The following is a 21,410-nucleotide window of genomic DNA, read 5'->3' as shown; positions in this document are numbered from 1 at the left end:
CTGGCAAAAAAAAAAAAGAAAAAGAAAACCAATAGAGTTCAGTGTATAAATGTGTTGGGAGCACTGAGCAATTAAACTCTACCTGAGGGTTTGGGCAGGCTTCACAAATGAACTGACATTTGAACAGGGTTCTTAAAAGAGATGGCAACCATATGGCTGAAAAAAAAAAAGACACTTGTTTCTTTGAAGCCATAGCTGAGTGATTGAATTTATCACTGGTGACAAGATTTGTTTAGCTGGGATTTTTTTGTTTGCTTGCTTTTAGTTTTTTGTTTTCAGGCAAACCTGTTTCTCTATTGCTTTGGGTTGAGCAAGATTCCTTTACAAATTTTGCAGGCCCAACATCACAGCATCTTTCCTTAAACTTAGCTTCGTTCTGTTAAAGATTTTAGCAGTAGGTAGCTTTAACTGTGCAATTATAGATGATAGAAATGAACAGTGGTTAAGCTTTCAAGGAATGAATAAGCTGTCTTGTTGTCTTCAAATTTTATATACTGCTTTCAATAGAACGTTCTCCAGCATGTGACTTTAACTAGCTTGATATTATATTGTAAAGTATTATACTTCAAATAACTTTGTCATATGCTTTTAAAGTTTAATCTGTTTGAGTGAAGGACTGTGTCCTGATATAAAATCCAGCAGAAAGGCATCATCTGCAAAATTCCTTTTAAATAGTGTAACAAAATGTGTTAGTAGCTTTATGAACCTATCAATTGAGAAAATGAAATAGTCATTCTTGTATACACAGAAAAATACAATCGTTGCTTAGTTTCTAAGACAAGGCACTACTGGGATCATCACTATGTAATTACCAGGGTGTTTAGTTTTTTTCTTTACTTAACTGAACATTGCATTTATTTATAGTACCTACATATCATTTGAGACTTTCTCTCTAATTAAAAATGAATTATGACATCACAAAAGTGGTCAATTTGTACATGTGAAACTAAAACAATTTTCTTGATGTTGAGAATGTTTATTAGTATCTTTACATTAGGTGTAAATTAATCCTGTTACTTCTATTCCAGCTTGGACTACAGAGTTTGGTTGCTATATATTTTTTAAAAAGCACATCCATTTCTTTTCTTTTTATTGTTTTACTTGTTTTCTGTTTGTTTGTTCTGGTCAATCGTGGGACTTGAATTCTGGGCCTGGATGCTATCTGTAAGTGCTTCATCACAAGCCTCTACCATGTTGAGCCACAGTGCCACTTCCCATTTTCTTATAGTTAATTGGAGATGAGACCAACGGACTTTCTTTTCCTGCCTGGCATTGAACCATGATCCTCAGATCTCAGCCTCCTAACTAGAATTACAGGCATGAGCCACTGGCCCCTGGCTCTATTTCAATTTTTCACCAGAATATTTTTTTTAATTTTTTTATTGTAATTAGTAAAAGGGTTACATGATATTTGCCAGATAGAAGGTGCATTAATTCACATACATTGATACCCTTTCACATGTCTTGGTACCCGTTTCCCTCCCCCTCCACACCCCCCACCCGTCTTGGTTTTCCCCCCTTCCCTATCAAATTTCAAATATCCAAATACAAATAAATTCAATATATCAGATAACAAAGTGAGATACTATACCAATATGAGATAACCAAGGGACAGCAAAGGAGATGAGAGACAACATAGTACATTAAGGACAAGAATCATTCATTATATGGCTTTTGTTTCACTATCCTGGAGGTCCTTTCAATTAGCTTCACATTATATGTCCTTATGTATCAAGATTTTGCTCTATTGCAAATCTCTGCTAGTAGAGCCCAAGGTTTCTACTGATTATGATGAATGAGGGAAACCATTGAGCCTAAGTTCCTTTGAGTCTGGCTTACTTCACTTAATATGATTTTTTCTAAGTCTTTCCATTTCCTAACAAATGGGGCGATGTTATTATTTCTGACAGCAGCATAGAATTCCATTGTGTACAAATACCACAACTTGTTGATCCACTCATCAACTGAGGGACATCTAGGTTGGTTCCATATCTTTGCTATGGTGAATAGTGCTGCAATGAACATTGTTGTGCTAGTGGGTTTAGTATGTCCTTGTTTCTGGATGGTTGGGTAAATGCCAAGTAGTGAAATTGCTGGGTCATAGGGGAGTTCTATGTTTAGCCTTTTGAGGCACTGCCACACTGCTTTCCATAGTGGTTGAACGAGTTTGCACTCCCACCAACAGTGTAGTAGTGATCCCTCCTGGCCACATCCCCTCCAGCATCTGTTGTCATTCGTTTTCCTGATCCTGGCCATTCTAGCTGGAGTGAGGTGGAATCTTAGAGTTGTTTTGATTTGCATTTCTTTTATGACCAGAAATGTTGAGCATTTCTTCATGTGTCTATAGGCCATTTTTGTTTCTTCTTCAGAGAAGACTCTCTTTAAGTCTTTGGCCCATTTTTTAATGGGATTCACCAGAATATTTTGTTTTTCCTTTTTCTTTTAGTCTGATGCCAATGCAAGTTACTTAAGAGCAGCTCGAGCAGGACACCTTGAGAAAGCCCTTGACTACATAAAAAATGGAGTGGACATCAATATTTGCAATCAGGTCAGTTGTGGTTATTGTTTCTATGTAGTTAATTTTTACTTAAAAGTCTGAGTTTTATCATTTTTAACTACTTAAAGCTGTTATTAAATATAAGCAAGGTAGTCTTTCCTTTTGTCAATATTTTTGTTATGAACTTAGACCAAACTAATACTATTAAATTATGCTCTGCTTTGTTGGAGGAATATTCAGAAATATAAGCAGACACGCTTTCTAACGATACTGAAAATTTAGTGAACTATTCTAAGGGAACTTCCTACCTAGTTTTCAAATATACTTATTGCTAATTCAGGTTTGTATAGTGCCCAAAGCAAGTGATCACCGGTGGGATGTTCTCTCTCCCAGTTCCCGGAAGACTGCTTCCTGATCTATTTTCAACCTGATGAGTAAAGTTTTCCCTTTGCTTTCCATCAGAATGGCTTGAATGCGCTCCATCTTGCTTCCAAAGAAGGTCATGTGGAAGTGGTCTCTGAGCTGCTACAGAGAGAAGCCAATGTGGATGCTGCCACTAAGGTCAGTGTGACAGGTTCAATGCCAAGTCCTCTGTGGATTCAGCCCTCAGAAAGAACTAGGGTGTGCACCTCAGGAGATACTTGTCAATCTCATTCTCCTTGGGGACCCTTAAGCGTGGAGGATTCGGAAGGTTGAGTACATTGATCTATGTGTTTTTCGGTTCATTTTTGCAGAAAGGCAACACAGCGTTACACATTGCATCATTGGCTGGGCAAGCAGAGGTGGTCAAGGTCTTGGTTACAAATGGAGCTAATGTCAATGCACAGTCTCAGGTAAACTTGGAACTATTTGTGCTTGTATCCTCATTGTGTGTGTGTGAGAGAGAGAGTGGGGGGGAGGGGGGAGGGGGACAGAGAGGGAGAGGGAGAGAGAGAGATAAAGGGAAAGAGAGACAGACAGACAGACAGACAGACAGACAGACATTTCTATGGTTTTTGTTTGTTTTTGTTTCTCCTGGGTCATGAACTCAGGGCCTGAGTACTGTCCCTGAGAGTTTTCTTTTTTTTTTTTATTGTCTACTACTTGAACCACAGTTATGTTTCCAGGGGTTTGTTTTGGGGGGGAGGAGTTATTTGGTTTGTTTCTGTAATTGGTTAATTAGAGATAAAAACCCTCATAGACTTCTTGGCCAGACTGGCTTTGAACTGCAATCCTCTGATGTTGGCCACCAGTGCCCAACTCAAAATAAATTTTTTCCCCTAATAGTGATCATCTATGAAAGTCTATGACTGACAGTCATACACAAATGTTCAGAGGATGTGAGAAATGGAAAATCTACAGTGTTAGCTCATGTCCAGTCTCAGTATTTGTTAATTTAGGAAGGAAATATGGATACCTATAAAAAAAGAAAATGCTCCTGGAATTTCAAAATACATTAGTGCACTTATCTGTTTGAAAATGGAGGAGGGGAACACTTCTTAATTCTTCTGAAGCATCCTTAGTTAGAATGGAAGGAAGATAGCCTCTTCAACAAGTTGTGCTGGCAGAACTGGTTAAGCACCTGCAGAAAACTAAAGTTGGATCCTTCTTTGTCACCCTGCACTAGAATTAATTCCAAATGGATCAAAGACCTCGAGGTAAAAGCTGACACACTGAAAACTTTACAAGAAGGGATAGGAGATACACTAGGCCTCCTTGGCACAGGTCGAAACTTTCTTAATAAGGACCAAGAATCACAACAAATCAGAGAAAGGCTGGATAAGTGGGACTGCATTAAACTGCAGAGCTTTTGTATGGCAAAGGACATAGCTAGTAAATTAATTAGGAAGCCTACAGAGTGGGAGAAGATCTTCACCAACCAAACAACGGACAAAGGCCTCATATCTAAAACATATCAACAGCTCAAAAAATTGAATCACTCCAAAACTAATCTCCAAAGTAACAACCATCCCATTAAAAAATGGGCCAAAGACTTAAAGAGAGTCTTCTCTGAAGAAGAAACAAAAATGGCCTATAGACACATGAAGAAATGCTCAACATCTCTGGTCATAAAAGAAATGCAAATCAAAACAACTCTACGATTCCACTTCACTCCAGTTAGAATAGCCAGGATCAGGAAAACTAATAACAACAGATGCTGGAGGGGATGTGGCCAGGAGGGATCACTACTACACTGTTGGTGGGAGTGCAAACTCATTCAACCACTATGGAAAACAGCATGGCAGTTCTCTGAAACTTATTAAAAACAACAAAAAAGCACACAGAAAAATCTAAAACTCCCCAATCTTTAAAATTATTTGTGTTAAATATGGGTCCTCTCTAATTTCACAGTCTTGCATGAGAGTTTAAAAAGAAAAATAATAGATTATAATTTTAGACTTTGAGTCTTAAAGAATTAAGTTTACTTTATTATTTTTAAAATACAATATTATTCCAGTATTCATTATTTAAGTCATAATGGGCTTTCTCAGAGAATCACTGCTGTAGAGGAATAGTGCCGTCATAACAGCATTTACTGTGGATTTGACATTTAAAACTTGTCTCCAATCAGGCATTGTTGTATATCAATGCAATCCCAGTAAACTTTAGATTGAGGCACGAATATCACAAATTTGAGGGCAGCCTGAGTAGTAAGAAATAGCAGAAATAACAAGTCTACATAAATGCTTATATACTAATTTGTCAGTGTTTTATTATATACAGAGGCCAGCTATAAGAAAGTTTAAAAAATAGGAAAATATCAATGATGACATTCATGACCTTACACGAAATCACAGGAGGATTTTTTTAAACTTTTGTTTTGATGGAGATTATGCGGCATGCTTCAGCTATCTACAAAATTAGGTCTGCAGATTTACATACTTATAATAGTACTCTGTAAGCATTCAGAGCAGAAGGCACTGAAGATATTAGATAAAGTCAGACTTCAAATAGCACACTCACTGCCTTGGAAGCTGCTTGGTCCTGTGAGAATTTCATCTATTGTTGCTACAGAAATGAAAATGTAAATTGGGCACACATGGGCTCCTTTCTCACCAACTTGGTTTTGGAAATTTCTGAAAGTTAAGAGATTAATATAAAAAGAAGTAGTGTATTTTTTTAAGCATAGAAGAATCTTTGTGAAATCTGACTATTCTCCAAACCCAAGTGCCATTTCACAGAAGATAATTACAGCAGTACTTGTAAGCAAGGAAATGTGGAATGGTTAAAAAAAAAAAATGTTGAGCTTCTCAAGAATAACTTTATCCAGTTGAGTTCCAGTGGCTCATTCTGTGATCCTGTCTACTCTGGAGACTGAGCCCTGAGGATTGCAGTTCAAAGTCAGCCCAGGCAAGAAAATCTATGACATTATTATCTTCAATTAACAAGCCAAAAGCTGGAGGTAGATGTATGGCTCAAGTGGTAGAGCATCATCCTTCAGTGTAAAAGTTAAAGGTCGGTGTATAGGCCTTAGTTGAAGCCCTAGTACGAGGTCAGGGGAAGGAAAAAGAATAGCTTTCCAGAAATCCCAGGTTTCTTTTTTTTTTTTTCATTTTTATAGTCCAGAGGTCTTTTATCTATTTTTTTGACACGTCTTACGCCATGAATTCATAGTGGATAGGTTTCAGCAGCTCAGGCTCCTTCCCGTTGGTTCTCACAGTGTGCTTCTCTAGATGGAGCAGGCTGGCGCTTCAGTAGAACCCAGGTTCCTTCCACTTTGGCTTCCTTCTTTTTCTGGTCATTTTCCTTCACCTGTTTCAGGAAGTTAACTCAGCTCTTAGAATGCTTAATATGCTCGATATGCATATTAATCCTCTTGGCAAGGATCTTGTCCTTAACTTGCTTGTTCACAACAATGCCAACAGCATGCTGGGTAAGATTGTAGACCCTTCCAGTTTTACCATGGTAACATTTATGGGGCATTCCTATTTGAACAGTATGCATTCCCTTGATGTCTACAATATCACCCTTCTTGTAGATTCTCATGTATGTGGCCAAAGGAATAGCTCCATACTTCCTGAAGGGCCTAGAGAACAGGTACCAGGTACCTCTCCTCTTTCCCTTTGTGTTTGTCATTTTGGCAAATTACTAGCAGACCACAGCCCAACACGGCAGGCTAGATAACAGGCTCTGGATAGGACAGAGAGTTTCTCCATGACTCAATCAGCCATAAGGTCACAAATACAGTCCATAGAATGCCAGGCATTGGGAGCTGCGTGCCAAATCCCAGATTTCTAAGACTAGCAACCTCAGTTCCTCTCTCTGTACTTTCTTCCTGAGTCATGAATTGTTTGGTTCCCACAGCATTTACCTAGAGCCTGTTATCTTCAGCTTGATGAAAAAAAAACCTGGTGTTAGTAAGTTGCCACCCAACATCTTCTTTCTTGTTCTGCAGAATGGGTTCACGCCCTTGTATATGGCAGCCCAGGAAAATCATCTGGAAGTGGTCAAGTTTCTCCTTGACAATGGTGCCAGCCAGAGCCTGGCTACAGAGGTAAGATCCTTGAGTGTTTTCCACAGTGAAGTTCTCGTGTTCATAAAGCTTTTGTTTATTGGGCATTTCATAAAATTTCTGCTGTGATTATCTCACTAGGTTTTCAGTTGTGGTTATGTATTAATATGTGGGTTCATGAGTTTTATGAAATACATTAGAAACTCTGTTTTTAATCTTTAACTATCTCCTATTGAACATAATGCTTTCTAATATTAAATGTCTGGTTCTACCCTGTAATTGGGCTGTTTTTTTAGTTTCTAACATATTTGCTTGAGATGACTATTTCTGCCTCTTAATAATTTTGCCTCAAGAGCAGCCATTTGTTTCGAAATATTTTTCAATACAACATTAATTGTAAATCTGCTTTGCTTGAAATTGAAGTCAGCTTAATTACGATGATTGTCACATATTTGTGAAGTTAACTAATTAGATTTGTCATACAAATACCAGATAAAAGTGACATTAAAGCCAGAGGCTTAGAAAACTTGGAATAAAAATATTAATTTAAAAAGAAATTAGGCTGGGAGTTTGGCCTCGTGGTAGAGTGCTTGCCTAGCCTACAAGAAGCCCTGGGTTCAATTCTTCAGTACCACATACATAGAAAAACCAGAAGTGGTGCTGTGGCTCAAGTGGCAGAGCATTAGCCTTGAGAAAGCCCAATGACAGTGCCCATGCCTGAGTTCAAGCCCCGGGAATGGCAAAACAAAATAATAAGATTTCTTCTTCTTTGATGTAAAAATCATTGTTAATAAATTCTTAAAAAGATAAAACTACACCACCATCAAAACAAAAAAAAGAAATTAAAGTCATTGCTATTATCATTGATATTTTTTTAACTAAACAGGATGAAGACACTGTTTATATGTCAGATAGACATTGCCAGAAATCTAGTTCTAATAGTAAAGGACAACCATTTTGATACTCATTTTTTTTAACACAGCAGCGAAGTCCATTAACTGCAGGGTTATTTATTATAAAGACTTTCTTCTTACTCAGTGGCTGATGTGATGCCCAAATGGCACAGGAAAGATGACCAGAGAATAATTGCATATGACATACTCTACAATTTAAGATTTTGCCTTCCCAGGCAAATACATGAAAAGACAGTTCATAAATTTAAAAATATACTCACACCTTCAATCACATTCAAAGAAATAGGAACTCATTAATCACATAAAGAAGAAAATTCAGTTTTTGTCCATTATATGAAAGGAGAAAAACTAATGGGAAGAGGAAACCAAACTTCTCCTACAGTGTTGGTGAAATTGGTAATCAGTTACATTTTGCTGGATCTTTGGTGGTAAATATTAAAAAATATTTACATGCCCTTTAGCTTACTAAGATTTTATATATCAGTACACATTAGAGGAAAATTAGCTTATATGAATGTTAATACAGTTAGTAATAATGCTTAAAATCTGAACAGAGACTAAATATGAATCAGTGTGTGGAACCTGTTTAGAACTGATTTGCTTCTACAAAAAAAATGCTGTTAGAGCATTAATGAAAATGAGGCAAGGCTAGCTAAGTATAAGAATATATAACTGTAACCCCAGTTACTTGGAAGCAAGAGACAAAAAGATCTCAAGTTCATAGCCAACCCAGACAAACGTCACATAGAACCTTGTCAAAAATAAAAGACTGCAGATTTTTCTAGTTAGCATGCTTGAGAGCCTGGATTCAATCCTCAGGGCCTGGGGAATGAATGAAGCAAGACTTCCTGTACTGATGAAAGAAAAATGTCTATAGTATATGGTGGTTATTGGCTCTAACAATTAGGAGGGAAACCTACCTTTTCACTTTATATTCTTCATAACTATTAGGAATTTTTGTCATAAGACTATATTTTTATGATCTTCGCAAACTGGTTAAATAACTACTGGTTTGTATCAGAAGAAGAACAATTGGTAGGAGTTATGTTGCATGGTATGGTAACTATGGATAGAGAAAATGTAGATAGATGACAAAATCATAAACATTGGAGGAGACATGTTTAACCTCACTCAAGCATTGTTTATTTATATCCTCTGTATCAAAATATCACATGGGAACTACTACCAACATTCCTTAAGCTTTTCACAACAGCCTAACAACCACTGAATGTTTTCGTTTTTGTTTTTATAAAACCGTTAACTAAATGATCTATCAACATTCTTTTCCTTTTTGATATCTCAAAAAAAAATTGTGTGGTATGTGTGTGATTACTGGGGCTTGAACTCAGGACCTTACTCCTATTCATGTATTCCACACCTGAGCTACCCATCTAGCTCTCTATTTTTTTCAGTAAGTATGCCAACAGTTGTATATATGTACCAAGAGTTTGTTATAACTGGTTTTTAAAACTGTTTTATATTGCTTTGTACTATATAATATACGTTAACTAGATATAAATTAGTCATACAATACAACTATTACTTGTTACCATGAAAAAGACATAAACTTAGCACTAATTTCTTATTCTGATGGATGACAATTATTTGCCTGTAGTATATGTTCGTTTGAGTATGTTGTTAGTTTATTTGCCCTAAAAAAAATAGTGATTGTTGGTTATTCAGTTACCTTCTTATTAATGGAATCATGAGAAAACATGGATTGGTACCCACCTCGACCCATGCATTTACTTGCAGGATGGCTTCACACCATTGGCAGTAGCATTGCAACAAGGTCACGATCAAGTGGTTTCGCTCCTGCTAGAAAATGACACAAAAGGAAAAGTACGTCTTCCAGCTCTTCACATCGCTGCCCGAAAAGACGACACAAAAGCTGCTGCTCTGTTGCTACAGAATGACAACAATGCCGACGTGGAATCAAAGGTAAGACCTGAGGGACCCATGTCTCTTCTGCAGCTATCCACAGTGAGATACACACCTTGCAGAAATGCCTGGTCTCCCTCTTGGCATGCTCAGGCCCCCAAATTTGCTTCATTGAAAGGAATAAAAAAATGTAACCAAGGCAGCCAATGGAAGGCCCTCATTCCCTTAACAGCAAAAGGAAGAGGATGTTGTGATCATAGTTCTATACATGCTTAAAGGGAGGCCATTTTGAAAAAAATAGTTTCTATGCAACTGATAGCAAGGAATCTATTTGCGCATACAGTTCAAACATCCAGGTGAAATGTTATCAACTGCCTAAAGACAGTGTGCCTACATAAAACTCTGGTTAGCATCTGAGATGACAGGCAATATACTGAGTGTAGATCAGCTGGAGAAAGCAAGCCAGCAATCAAGAGCCACAGTCCCCCCACACACAAAAAAAATCCCCATTGTCTTGGAAGTCTTTGTGAAGGAAATGTGGCAATTGGACTAGGTTGCCATGTAGCACTTTGTTCAGTCCAGCTTTCTTCTTGTGCCTATTGTGCTTCCATCATAGCTTCCATCTTCATCACTTAGCTGTCATGAGCTTTCTGCAGGCCATGTCACCAATAGTGAACTAACCGTTCATTTTTTCCTCCTCTTTTGCTTCCCAATGTGTTAACCTAGATGGTGGTGAATAGAACAACAGAGGTATATACAAATATATATATATATATGTACACACGTATTTATTTAATCTTTCTCTGCATCATTACTTCTCATTACTTAGTGCTGCTGCCTCATTTCCTTCCCTTCTTCTTTGCATTGCCTCCTGTAGGCTAGATACCTGCTTTCGACCCCACCCCCCCTCAGGAGCATGTGCCAGAGCAGACAGTAGTTTGATTACCAGGGCTTTCTGCAGCTGAACCTGGTGTTTCAAAGCTTTAGGAATTCTTGAAACCTAAGGGTACTACTATAGACCTGTGTCCAATGCTTTAGATGCTTATCAGCTGTACCCAAAGCTGCAGACAACCCTGTCATTCTACTCCTCCAGTACTGAGTTTTAGGGTGTTGCATGACACTTACCCTTCGTGGTGTCAGCAAAAGGACAGTTACTCAGAACAATGCCCATATGACCCACCTTCCACCAGAGTCAGTGAGATAGCTAGCATGGCTATGAAGCTTGCTAACCAATTAGAAATGCATCTATTTCCTCTTAAGGTTTCAACTTGGGGGGAATTAAGTGAATTGCTGCATGTTTAGCATTTTTTAAGGAAGTAAAATGACCCTGGTGTAAAAATACCCAGAAAAAAATGTACTATTGGATAGGTGTTTGCTAATAAAGAGGTCAACTTGTAGATTCTTTATGGAAAATAATTACCCATTCTATAAGTCAAATTTGCTCTAATACTGCTCCCCAAACCTGCACCCACACACACACAAATTGTTTTGGTCATTAGCATTGAGACTTAACTATTGGTTGATTAACTTGAATCTTTATTGAATCTATAAAACTAAGTGAATCTGACTCAAGAACAGTATCCATGGTCGATTTCTGTGATCCTATCATTTATAATAAAACAATGGTCACAAGCATTCTATGATAATTTTCTTATCCCTATTATAACTTTTCAAAATGTTAGTTCCTATATAGTTATACTACTAGATGAATTGGTCAGTCTCCTTGCATTTTCTCTGTCTGGTCCTCTGCCTAAGAGTATGGGGTTTATTTGAAACCCTATGAGCAATTGACATTCAGGAGAGAATGGAATGCAGACCTCAGCATATTTTGCTTCCTCATTTTTACTTGGGAAGGGTCTGTGAGGAACCTGTAAGAAGAGGCGCCGGCAAGAATCACTTGAATGTCGGCTCTGTTTTCTTCACAGAGTGGCTTCACTCCGCTCCATATAGCTGCTCACTATGGGAATATCAATGTGGCCACGTTGCTGTTGAACCGAGCGGCTGCTGTGGACTTCACTGCACGGGTAAGAATTCGACCATGTGTGATGCTTTAGGGGCATTTGAACTCTCCTGTCCCAGTGTAAGTCTACCTAGGTGGTTGAGACTGATGATCATTAGCTGGCCTTCCAGTCAATGAAACGATGGGTTGTTTAGGGGTTTTTTGTTTTTGTTTTGCCTACCTGTCACAGTGTATTTCCTACATAAGTCTGTCTACATCGTAGCCAAAAAAAAAATAGTAAGCCAAGATCAGGACTGCCACATGGAGCCAGTGGCAGATAATAAGTACATACGTTGAAGATGCCATTCGAGTCATCTATCATGGGTTGAAATGATCACATTCCAAGGTCAAATTTGGGAATGTATTCAATATTATTCACATGGTATTTATAGCAAGCACTAGAGATCAAGGAGATTCCTCACAAGTTGGGAATGTGCTGGAACAGTGGTGAGAAGTTCATGATTCCCAGCCTTAAAAACTTTTTTTATCTCCCACGAACTTTCATAGTAAGTAATAAAATCATATAACCTTAGTAAGCTCATATTCATCAATAATGAGAATGCCATGTGTACCACTGGATAACAACTTGAACATCAAACACAGTAATACTACTAGAACACGAAAAGCAGCCCACATTTAGTAACCTTGAGCATTAGAAATAGTTGGGTTTTTTGTTTTTGTTTTTTTGGGGGTTTTTGTTTGTTTGGGGTTTTTTTTGTCAGTCATGGAGCTTGACCTCAGGGACTGGATATTATACCTGGGTTATTTTGCTCAAGGCTAAAGCCACAGCTCCACTTCCAGTTTTCTGATGATTAATTGGAGATAAGAATTTCAAGGAGGTACTTTTCCAGGCTGACATTTCTAAGTTACCAGTACCTGGTTTAGAAATATCTTTTTGAATATGAAGGGCTTATGAACACTCTGCTTAGATCTGAAGATCCTGGTTCATAACCAGCCCTGATGGACAAATCTGTTAGACTTTTATTTCTAATTACCCATCAAACATCTAGAAGCATGATTCAAGTGGTAGAATAACAGCAGTGTACAGAAAGGCTAAGTAACAAGAACTTGAGACCCTGACTTTAAGACCCAGTACTGACACACAGTCACCAAACAGGCATGGTCACAAGTAGAAATTAGAAGCAGGATGGAGTGGTGGCTAAATGTCTGGACTTAAAAATCAGACTGTGGAGTTCAAATCTCAGCTTTAACTACGTGTGTGTATGCGTCTGTGTGGTATGTGTGTGTAAAAGTTTCCTCATGTGTAAGATTAGTTAATAGGAATTATAAGATTATATTTTAGCCATAAGAAAGTAGTTTCCCTACTAGGCATGGTGGCTCAAGCCTGTAATCCTAACTACTCAGGAGGCTGAGATCTAAGGATCTGAGTTCAAAGCCAGCCCCCGGCACTAAAGTCCCTGAGACTCTTATCTCCAATGAACCATCAGAAAACTGGAAGTGGCGCTGTGGCTCAAGGGGTAGGGTGGTAGTCTTGAGCTGAAGAGCTCAGGGACAGCACTCAGGTCCAAAGTTCAAGTCCCACAACTAACAAAAAAAGAAGAAAATGCTATCCTTTCACTCCCATTGAGTCTCTAAGAATTAAAGAGAGGTGATAGGTATAACTTTCTTAGCATAGTGCAGGCCACACTATCAATAGCAGAGCACTATTATTGTGAGTAGAGCATCTGAAGAATCATTTTTGCTGGTCTCACTTGCTAGAAGAATGGGATGAGATGAGATAGGGCATCGTGCTAATGAGCAGAAGATGGGTGAGAGGAACCAGCGGCTTTCCAGTGTCCACACAAAAATCACAAGTCCTTGAGATTCGCTTATGAAGAGCATCCCTGGGTGTCTCACATAAAGGAGAATCTCAAAACCTTTTACAGGGTTAAAGTGATGAGAAATAGAGAAGTATTTCTAGTTTCTCATATTGGAAATAGGAATTAAAGAATCAAAATGGCAGCTTTTATCTGGTGCCTTTATTCTTTCTAAGCTGGAAGGATAAAGACGGTTACACTGAACAACTCTTAATGTTCGTGGTCTGCAGGGCAGGTGTGGTTGCCACTTATTATTCCAAAATATGGAGATGGCTCTGAGCCTTCACAAAACTCAAACAATAGGTGAGCTCTAGGGCTTCTTTTTCTCCTCCAGGCTTCCCATCTTACTGACTCTACCCATTTACAGAGATTTGCCAGATTTTTGTCATTCTAAAAAAGATGGCATATTCAGATAGCCCCCTTCAATTCTCTTTTTAAGTTATCATTTAAATAGAGGGAGGCCTAACTGCTTTTTCAGTTGCTTTTTAGTTTCAACTTCTGATCTTAGGTCTCTGTCTCCTCATCTGTCTTCCCTGCTTCCCCAGTAGCAGTGGTAGCAGCAGAAAAAGTAACACTACTTGAAGGAGTGGAAGTTGACAGGCTAGGCCTCTTAGCTTGGCATTCCAGAAGAGGAAACTGAAGGTGAGAGATAGCAACAGCTAGCTGCTCAGGATCTGAGAGCCAGCAGATTGACAGAGGTAGCACATCTACCCCAAGCCCTCAACCACTAAAGTGCTCCATCTACTTAAGTGGAGAACTGGAACAAGTTCTTTGTTATTTCCAACTTTAGTTCTATAAAAATTAGAGCTCTTGATTGTGCTAGGATACAAACTATTTCCTGCCCTATCATCATCAGCTTGCTAAACGTCTTTATCGATCTTAAGTGGTTTGAGTGTCAGTCAGTTCTTTTCCTTCTGCAGCTCTGTTCTTACTACATTAACTACATCCTTGACATGGTAAGTCCAAGGCCTATTTTGACTCTCCAGAGGACAAAGCTAAGCACTACTTTAAGCCATGAAGCAGCTGGGCATGTCATTGTTACAACTAAAGTTCAAGGTGCATTTTTTCTGGTTTTATGTCTGTAAATTACAGTATAATAATGAAAACTTACTAAACTACATCTTCTAATTGGGACATTTGGAGAATTTATGTCAGGGTAGTACTTGAAGTTTATCCTTTGTGCCATTGTTCAGAAATTTCCTGATGCTGCTGAAAAATAAGATTACTGGACTGCTTGAGCAAATTAAGATCACAAACCACAATATTCTTATACTCCTTCAAACCATTCCAAAGTCGGTATTTATGTGAAAATAGTGATTGTAGTCATTACAAAAGATGTTCGGTTATTGATGAAGAATCAGTGCAAATCACAGTCCTGCCTTTTTTTTTTTTTTTTTTGCCAGTCATGGGCTTGAGCTCAGGGCCTGAGCCCTGTTCTTGGACTTTCTCAAGGCTAGAGCTCTACCACTTGAGCCTCAGCACCATTTCTGGCTTTTTTCTATGCATGTGGTACCAAGGAATCGAACCCCGGTCTTCATGCATGCTAGGCAAAAGCACTCTACCACTAGGCCAAACTCGTGGCCCTAGTCCTGCCTTTTGATAACCTTGCCCTGAAGCACTGGGAGCAATATGAAATAATCATGCTTTTTTTTTTTTTTTTGAATCTGTTACAACCGCAACTTCTCAGTGACTCAGAAAAGCATTTTCCTCAGTCATTCCTAATTAATGAGGTCTCCAAGCATTATGAACTGAAGGCTGGAATGGAATTTGATTAGACTATGCAAGGCTCGCCTTGCTGCTGATTCCTGGCAAACCCAGCTGCTCTGTGCTGTTGCTGATGGATGACCTGCTTTAGGGTCTCTGAGAAGAACCTTGCATTGCGAGTCTCTCCATTTTAGATTCCAAATGTGTAGTAACTTTACTAGTAATAATCCACACTCCCGAGGCCTCTTCCTTGCCAACCTCAGTGAGTTGTTTTCCTCTGTTATTCTTCATTCTCAAAGTATCAGATGAGGATAAGAGGCCCTGGGAGTTTTTAGATTCCCAGGCTCAAATTCCTGGGATGCCCCATGTCGGTTCTGGCCACCTGCTCTTCATGCCAAGTTAGAGGTACCCAGTAATGGACAGAGCAAGGACATTTATTACACAACAAGCATGGCAGGGCAGGGCCCTTCAGTCCATCTTTAGCCATTGTAGGGAGGTGTGAGCTTTAATTCTAAATAGACAAAGGACTAGAGGCAGAGAAAGAGTGAGAGGGAGGTGTGAACAATAATTAATGACAAGTGTGGTTTGGTTGGCCATTATTATCTCTGTGCTTCCAGCGAAGTTGTTAGAGAATTTGTTTTTCCTGTCATCCCTTGAGGGGAACAGAAAGTTAGTGTTGCTTATTGGGTGATATTTTCTGAGCTTTTCATTTTTCTCTTCTTTTGGGACCATTTCCACTATCCCTTATCAGTGATATGGCCTGACCATATTCTTGGAAATGGAGGTGACTGCAGGAGAGAATGGAGTGACAGCAGGAGAGAATGGCTCAGATCAAAGGACACAGGTGCAAAGTGGATACTGGATTGTCTACTTGCTCTCTTGCTTTTAGTTAATTTATGGGCCCATGAATCCATGTTGAAAAAATAAGCGTTAAACTCCTACTACAAAAGCTTCATTGACTATGAGCTGGCTGCAGGTTATAACCATAAATCATATGCCATAAATCATAGGTGAACAGAAGTAGGAGAGATGGTTGAAGGTAATTTACACAACAACTACAGCAGTCTTAATCTGTGGGGAGCTCTGATTTTGATTTCTGCTTGTGACAGAGAATCTGTTTGTGGCAGAAGCCTTTGAAGGCAGATAGAATAAGACAGCCCAGAGCAGAGGGTGGCTACCTGCTAACATACAAGGTGGAGAACAGGAACAAAGCCATTTCTGTCAAGGCCTGCAGAGAGTAGATGTTCCTTCCCAAAGTGGATAGAGACAGAAACAAAGGCAGTGTAACTGAGGGAAGGAAACAATAGAACTGGATGGCTTCTTCTGCTTCTTCGAAATGCTTGCTAATTCATGCAGCAATAAAGCAAATTGCAGGCAAGGGAGAATTGCTACCCCCAAGGGGCAATGCTAGCCATGATTTGCAACATGTTTACTGGGTTTTGGTAAGACTTTTTCTTAGCTTTTTATTACAATGTCAGTTTTGATGTTCACTGGGTGGTGTGTGCTCTATGTGTGAAAGATAACCCATCTGATATGTTTGATATTTCTTGGGGATTATCCTTGGAGAAAGATGACCTGTTCAGCCTCTCCTGCAGGGAGAGAGGAGGTGGCTGTTAAATGCTGCAGTGCCGTGCAGCGTCAGAAGGTTTCAGTCTTGGAGTTACACCTGCCTGAGCAGGGCATCCTCTATACAAATGCACAGCCCATGCTCTGCTAGCAAATCTTCCCAGCTCTCTTGGGAAAGAGACTGTCACTGAGGCACAGAAGAGTTAGTTCTGTTTAGCATTCCAGTAAGGAACATTTATTACTAAAAGTCAAATTATATTATGTGAATATCTGTGAAGTTCCTTTTATTAATGGAGGAAGATACATTAGTACTTAGCAAGCTAAGAGTTTTGTGGGTTTATTTTTTAATGAAATGTAATGGGCCACCTAATTTAATCTCCATTCTTATTCTTGACCTTTCTCTTGTAAATTACTATTCACCTTCCCATTTTGAAAAGAAAATTGAACAATGTCCTTCTGTTTGTCTTGCTATTTTGTACTCTGTGATTTGACCTCTGAAAAGATTGGGAATTAATGTCTCTGAAAGGATTTCAGGTGATTGATATCTCAAAGATGGAACCAAAACACTTAAGTGCTACCAAGCAGCTAGGATGAGCCAGGTAGTACAACTGCATAGTAAATGCAGGTCTTACAAGCAGTGTTACATGTGGAAATGAAAGCATGGATTGTAGTTTTGCATATGGTTCCAGAAAAGTCAGGGCCTCATGAATGCTAAATAAGCCCTCTGCCACTGACTTGCACCCCAAGCCTAATTTCTACCTTTTATAGGAACAATTTGTATATGAAATAATTCACATATTTTCATCATATGAATTCTATTAAGAACAACAGGTTGTAATGTTAATAACATCTTTAGTTTACTATGCTATAAAAGGCTCACTTCACTACTTGCTTCCTATCTATGATCCCATCAGCAAGAGTATCTTGCCCACGAAGATTGAGAGAAGTGTGGGAAGATACTTGGCTTTATGCTGTTCTCATTGTGTAGGATAGAACTTGGCATGTGTGTGCTACAGACTAGTTCACACTATTCTATTTGATGACCTTTGTCAAATACCAGATCTTTAAACTGGGTTTTTTTAGGTACTAAGGCACATGAGAACTCATACAGAAGGTTAACTTACAAAAAGACAAAGCAGTTAGTACAAAGATTGTCTAGGACAGGAAAGAATTCCACAAAGAAAAAGCATCACTGAAGTTGGAAGGTTCCTATTTCTTCCCCTTTTTTCTGAACACATGCCTTGCTTCCTGCAGGACTACCATGGTTGCTCTGAGAACATTTTTAAATGACCCGAATAAATCCTATTGTGAAATTGTGAAATAAAATTCTATTAAGGTAGGAGTTAACCAAGCTTGGCCTTACTCATTTGCACTTTAAAAGAGAATTATTCATAAGCTGTCAAGATTTCATACCCTCGAGTAAGTGCATGAGGCTACTGTGCCCTGGACTGCCCCTCTATAGAACCTTCTAGTACATTTTCTGCACTCATTCTCAGATGATGCATAACAGCCTCCTTGAGCACTGCAGTTTCTTCCTTAGCAATGCTAAAAAAAAATAATAATAATGCTGCACTTTTCCTCTTAGGTGTAAAGACAACCTGAAAGGAGAAGAGGTCTGTATTTTATAGAATCAAAAGATGGTAACGAGAGACCATCACTTGCCAACTCTCCAAGTGATGTGGTAAAACAAGTTGGGGGAGGAGATTGTCAGAAAAAGAGCATATTCTTAAAATGAATAGGGTAATGTATGCTACCGAAAAAATGAAAAGAAGAAAGGAAGAAAAGGGAGGGGGAGAAATGGAGGGAGGAAAGAGAAAGGGAAGGAGGGAAAATGTTTATAATAGCGAAGAAAAGAGAAGGAGAACAAAGTAAAACTGTGAGTGTAAAATGAGCGGATACAGTGAGTCCACCTGGAGCCATGCCCCACTAGGATAACAGCCTTGGCCTTGATCTTGGAGGTAAATGGAAGTCATTGCATATTTCTGAATGGCTGAAGCACAGTGCTGGCAGCCATTTTTAACAAGTATGGAGGGGGTGGATGAGATGAATGAAGAGGAAGTGAGAGTCATTGGTGAACAGCAGGAGACACAAATCTAACCTCCAGAGCCCCTGGTTCTCAGCAGGGGCATGGGGCTTGGTAGAGGTATTTCTGGTTAGAGTGACTAATGTGTGGTAACTCCAGAACAGCTTAGTACATGGAATAGTCACATTCAAATAAGAATACCCCAACCTCAATGCAAAAGGCACTCTGCAGGGTTAAGCATCTCTTAACATCGAAGAGAGGGAGAACTGGGAGAAGGGGGCAGCGTCTTCATGATGGAAGGAAGGGCCCAGAAGTTTCTGCTCATCTCAGTGTAAGGTTGTCCTCAAGGGACCTCAAGCATCCTCCAGTGAGGCGGTGCTTAGTTCTCACTGCTGGGACTTTGAAATAATATGGAAAAGCTACCACAAAATCCATGCTAATTTCAGAAGCAGCTTTCTTTTATACTATCAGGCACTATAGAAAGTTTCCTGTGCATTATTTCATTTATTTTTCACTGTGATCCTGTGATGTATGGCCCATTTTACACCAAGAAGCAGGAAGTTAAAGGTTTTGTGCAAAGCTACACAGTTCTGAAGTAACTTGAAGTAAGAACAATAAAATAAGGCATGAAATAAATTATGCTCAGAGACAATATGTACTTAGGAAAAGCTGTACTTACTCCAGAGATATCTCAAGCAACTATAACAGACCAACGACATCCCTTATATCCACTACTGGCTACTTGTCCTTGGCTAGAGCCAGTGTTGCAAGACAAATCCTTGAAAAACATGCTTTCAAAGGAATTCTTGATATTTAGAAAACTTCTGACCTGCCCAGTGCAGTGTCTCACGCCTGTAATCCTAGCTACTCAGGAGGCTAAGATCTGAGGAATGGTTCAAAGCCATCCTAGACACAGAAATCTATGAGACTCTCATCTCCACTTAACTACCAGAAAACCTAAAGTGGTACTGTGGCTCAAGGGTAGCCTTGAGCTGTAGAGCTCAGGGACAGTGCCCAGGCCCAGAGTTCAAGCCCCATGACCAACAACAAAAAAAAAGAAGACTTTTGACCTTATATCATGATACACAGTTTTTGCTAAATATATAAAACAGAGGCTACTGGGAGATGGGTGCTATTAACCCCTGCACTTGTGTAGCACTGAGTCCCTGTAGATAATCTCAGCATCCTCATCCCACACACAAAAAAAAGGAATAAAAGAAAAAAATGAAAACACAAAAAATGAAAACACAAAAAATGAAAAAACAAGGAGCAAGGACCTCTGTGTTTAAAATTAAAAGGTTTTCTAATAGTTTATAAGGAAGGGTCTTTGCTAGTTTTTCTCTTCAGTTCTGACTCATAAGGACTTTAACAATGTCTGTAGCAAGTTCCTCATGAGGTCTTTGATCAAGCAAGATTAGCAAATAGCCACCAAACCTAGGCTGTGAAAACCTTTCTCTGTAAATGACCCAAAGTTGAGTTATGCCAGTCTTTAAAAAAAAACTCATTTACTTGTAAACGATCACTTTTTTGTTATTTATAGCCTCGTAACAGAAAATTGGGTTTCTGTTTTACAGCTTATAAAATACCATTTTATATAGTACCTCATTTGGAACTCGCAAGAGTAGATATTTTTACAGGTGAGCCAACTAAGATCCCCAATGAGTTATTTTTTTCTGAGATCTTAAAGGGACAGAGGGGGAGGATTTGAACCCAGACTTTCTTACTCACATTGTGTGGCTCAGTGCTGCCCATCAGTGCGTGGTGAATCACATGAGCTGCTGAGTCAGATCAGGGCTCAGTGGGTAGCAGCAGTGCCTGGAAGATCAGGACAGAGTTAGGGCCGCAGGCAACACTTGGGTCTTCCTGATCCCTTTAGGACCAGTGTTGTGCACACAGTTAATGCGGTTTGTACCACAGATTTTGTTCTTTCCCAAACTTCTTCAAGAGTTCCTAAACAAAAAGGCCTTCAAAGACGTTGTTTGCATTTCTGTATGAGGCAGAATGGACTCTTAGGAGGTGGGGCCTGATTAGAACTAGAGAACTAGACCCCTGGGGAATCTGTTTTTGTCCCTGGGCCATTTCTCTCACTTTCTGCTTCCTGGCCCCCATGAGGTAAATAGCTTCTTTTTTTGCCAGTCTCCGGCTTGAGCTCAGGGCGGGAGCACTGTCCTTGGACTTTCTCAAGGCTAGAGCTCTACCTCCTGAGCCTCAGCATCACTTCTGGCTTTTATCTATGTATGTGGAACCGAAGAATCGAACCTGGGTCTTCCTGCATGCTAGGCAAGCACTCTACCACTAGGCCAAACTCCCGGCCCCGTAAACACTGTTTGCTTTATCACTTGCATTTATCATGATAAATGCCTGAGTTTGGGAGCAAAAGCAAGAAATTCAGCCAACTGTGGACTGAAACCATGAATCATAATTCTTTCCTCTTGCTAGGTTGTTTTTATCAGGTATGTTATCATAGCAGAGGGAAGCTGAATAACATACCATGTAACTGGCTAACTCTTCATCCTGCTTATCTGTGAATCTGAGTTAATACAGAGGTCATTGTAGAGGTAAAATGAGATCATGTTT

General features: G+C 39.2%; 1 protein-coding gene and 1 pseudogene across 1 annotated transcript in view; one reads left to right on the top strand and one right to left on the bottom strand.

Annotated features, from left to right (window-relative positions):
* The window catches only part of Ank3 (ankyrin 3), a 258,674-nt gene that overhangs the window by 82,826 nt on the left and 154,438 nt on the right, over positions 1–21,410 (top strand). Inside the window, exons 2-7 of the mRNA XM_090346380.1 lie at positions 2,447–2,548; positions 2,960–3,058; positions 3,232–3,330; positions 6,873–6,971; positions 9,599–9,784; positions 11,650–11,748. Of these exons, the coding sequence (XP_090202506.1) occupies positions 2,447–2,548; positions 2,960–3,058; positions 3,232–3,330; positions 6,873–6,971; positions 9,599–9,784; positions 11,650–11,748 (684 nt within the window). The remainder of the gene's footprint in view (positions 1–2,446; positions 2,549–2,959; positions 3,059–3,231; positions 3,331–6,872; positions 6,972–9,598; positions 9,785–11,649; positions 11,749–21,410) is intronic.
* Positions 6,073–6,553, bottom strand: LOC150054169 (large ribosomal subunit protein eL21 pseudogene; annotated as a pseudogene).

This window comes from Megascapheus bottae, chromosome 15, assembly GCF_031878675.1.
Source record: "Megascapheus bottae isolate mThoBot1 chromosome 15, mThoBot2.hap1, whole genome shotgun sequence".
Lineage (NCBI taxonomy): Eukaryota > Metazoa > Chordata > Mammalia > Rodentia > Geomyidae > Megascapheus > Megascapheus bottae.
This window is presented reverse-complemented; position numbering and strand designations above follow the sequence as displayed.